A 2,948-nucleotide genomic window follows, 5' to 3' on the forward strand; every position below is an offset into this window, starting at 1 on the left:
TGTTTTTTCTTTTTCCCTAAACAGAAAGCTACTTGCTGCTCTCGCTGACTTGCGTGAAGCCACACAGCTGTGTCCCAGCAATCAAGAGATAAAACGGCTCCTGGCTAGAGTAGAAGAGGAATGCAAACAGTTCCAGAGGACACAGCAACAGAAGCATCAGTCTCCACAGCTACTACAGCAAATTAACAACTCTGATAATGAGGAAGAGGGCATCATACAAGGTGTGAATGACAATTTTAATCTTCAAGACAGGGAGGATGAACTGTCACACCCTGAGGAATCTGTTTCCTGTTCACAAAGGCTGCAGTGTTCCTTAGCTGCTTCATCATACAGCAGGACCCTTCAAGAAGGTGTTCAGCAGAAAGCTAGATCTGTGTCCCCTCAAAGCAGAACAGGCAGTAAATACCTGAGAGAGCCAGGCTTGATCATGCAGCCAACAAAGCAGGCACAGATTGTGAAAACTAATCAGCACCTGAGCTCCATCCAGCCTGGACCAAAACCAGGAAGCAGTCCATGTAATGCAAAGACACAGTCATCTTTTCAGCATCTTCCCCAAAGTCCCTTGCCAGTCCGGCACTGTAAAATTCAGCATTTGGATGGGACAGGCACATTATCATCCGGAAGCATTTCTGCAAGTCCTAGTTCTGAACTGTACAATGAGAAGTTTGTGTCCAGCCAGTGTTCCCATTCACAGCATAATGAGAATCTGTCCTCACATTCTTTTGCAAGCAAGTCTAAAACCGCCGACCGGTTGACAGCCTCTACTCCAATGAATTTCAGTGAAGCAAGGCAGCAAAGTCCTGTCCCCTGTAGTTCTCCAGCTGGTAGTATGATTCTCGCCAGCTCAACCAGCAGCTTAAGTTCAGCCAGTAGTTTTTCAGATAGTATTAAGGGGCTGGGCCCAGATGTTCGACTCAAGGAGAGTAACGTTCATCAGGTTCAGAGTACTGCTGAACACAGACCTCGCAATACCCCATTTATGGGGATCATGGATAAGACTGCAAGGTTTCAGCAGCAAAATACTCAGTCCAGTCGTACTTGGCACTCTCAGGCATCAGAGGGATTATCAACTCATGTTGCTTCTGGGGGCATTCAGCCCTCCAATTTCGAGCAGTACCCAGTCAAGCACTACCAAACTAAAATTTCCTCTACTGGTGCTGCCCCAGGTGACAGCAGCCAGAATGGTCTGCAAGCTAAAGACCGCGAGGAGCTCAAGTGCCAAATGTCAACCCACTGTCAAGACAGCAGATCACCTAAACAGGCACCGCATTTATACCCAGATGCGGTATCACAGCCTCACAGCAGTAAGGAAGGCCATCTGAGCCATGGCACGGCTGCGAAACCAAAGCGATCATTCATTGAATCAAATGTATAACTATTACTGTGTATATTTACAGGGTTGTAAAACTTGGCTCATGACATCATAGGGTATTACTTCTGTACAAAGTACTGATGGCTGGTCACTTGTGAATATGCAGTCCATGTTGGCCAGTTTTCAATGGGCTACAACCACTTCAAACTGGTCCTACCATCACAGGACAGTTACAGTAACTGGAACAGCAAACCTGTGTGAAAAGAGTCCGTGACGATCACCTACCCACCACGCTAGGCCCTCGCACAGACAAAGCCTTTTCATCCTATTTTACCATCAAGTAAGACTTTCCTTTTACATAGGGCTTTAATCTCTGGTTATATTACATCTCACCACTTACTTACGTAATAATTGTGCCTCTCTAATGCTTAAGTGCTTACTTCTCAAAACAGTGTTAAGAAAGATAATCTGCTGCATAATACTCAGATCTGTATATGTATGCTTTTTTTTAAATCAAAGATAGTATTTTATCACTTTTCTAGTGGGATCTAATTTGGGTTGCATGATGTACATTTAGGAAGCATAAATAATTTGTGTCTGAGTACAATATAAGTGGCCATGTTTGGACATGTAAATATAACTATTTTTAGTAACTAGAAGAACTCAAGTAAAATAAACGGTGACATTTGCATGTGTATTGAAAGGCTTTGACCATATTGGTTATTGCACTGAAGAACACAATATTATGGCATATTAACAATAATCGCACTTTATATATAGTTTATCTAATCACCTTTGGGTGCTATCTTAAAACAAAATGATTTATTGTTTATTGTGGAAAAAGGTACAGCAGTGAAATCTTTAGGAATTGTTTTTATGGGAAACCTAAGAAATTGGTGAAGATGAAAGTTTTAGGAAAAGTGTACGCGCAGCTGTGTGACAGGATGAAGTTGTGAAGTTTCTCAGAGAAAATTAGGTTGGAAATCGGTGAGATCATTCTGCAAACAAGGAGCTGTAGTGCCATCCCTGTGAGTACAGGTAGGTTGGAGTGGTCAGTGTGCCAGGCACAGTTCACATCCTGTTCGTGGACAGTGTTGGACATTGTGAACAGCCGTAGCCCCTTTTACAACTTCTTTTTGAGTTTGCATCCTTATGCTTTAGCTTATTTATTGTTTACTGTTTCTTTGATACTTTGTACAACTCCTATATTAGTCTTGTCCTGTAGTTCTATTTTTGCACAGCTACTGTATTTTTTCCATACAAAATAAAGATTATTAATACACGTGTGGGAGGAGATGCAGTCGCTGATGGTTACAGAGTAAACTCTCCAGCTTTTTTAGCTACAGGTTCAGGAATACGGAATAGACAAAGACTCATTTTTGGTTTTTAAATTTTACAGCTTATATACTCTGCTATTTCTTACCTTCTGCAAGACTAACTTGGCAAAATCAAGGCTCAAAACTCATAAAAGTGATGAAATTGTAAGAAAACTTTATTTGAAAACCAGAAGTACCACCAAATGAAATTACCAGTAACAGATTTTCAGTCATTTTCTGGGAGCTTCCAACAGTGAAGATTTTCCTTCTAACAAACATTTGAATGACAGCCACTGCTGAGAAAAGAAACCCCATTCCCC

General features: G+C 41.7%; 1 protein-coding gene across 8 annotated transcripts in view; it reads left to right on the forward strand.

Moving 5' to 3' along the window:
* The window catches only part of TANC1 (tetratricopeptide repeat, ankyrin repeat and coiled-coil containing 1), an 84,949-nt gene extending 82,355 nt beyond the window's left edge, over window positions 1-2,594 (forward strand). For all 8 annotated transcript variants that reach the window (XM_057415648.1, XM_057415646.1, XM_057415643.1 and 5 more), the window contains one exon: window positions 25-2,594. In XM_057415648.1, coding sequence (XP_057271631.1) covers window positions 25-1,375 — 1,351 coding nt within the window. In that variant the 3' untranslated portion in view covers window positions 1,376-2,594. The remainder of the gene's footprint in view (window positions 1-24) is intronic.
* Window positions 2,595-2,948: the final 354 nt, after the last annotated feature.

The sequence above is a fragment of the Pezoporus wallicus genome, unplaced genomic scaffold, assembly GCF_028554395.1.
Source record: "Pezoporus wallicus isolate ANWC-B61680 ecotype Strahan unplaced genomic scaffold, APGP_CSIRO_Pwel_v1 contig_736, whole genome shotgun sequence".
NCBI lineage: Eukaryota > Metazoa > Chordata > Aves > Psittaciformes > Psittacidae > Pezoporus > Pezoporus wallicus.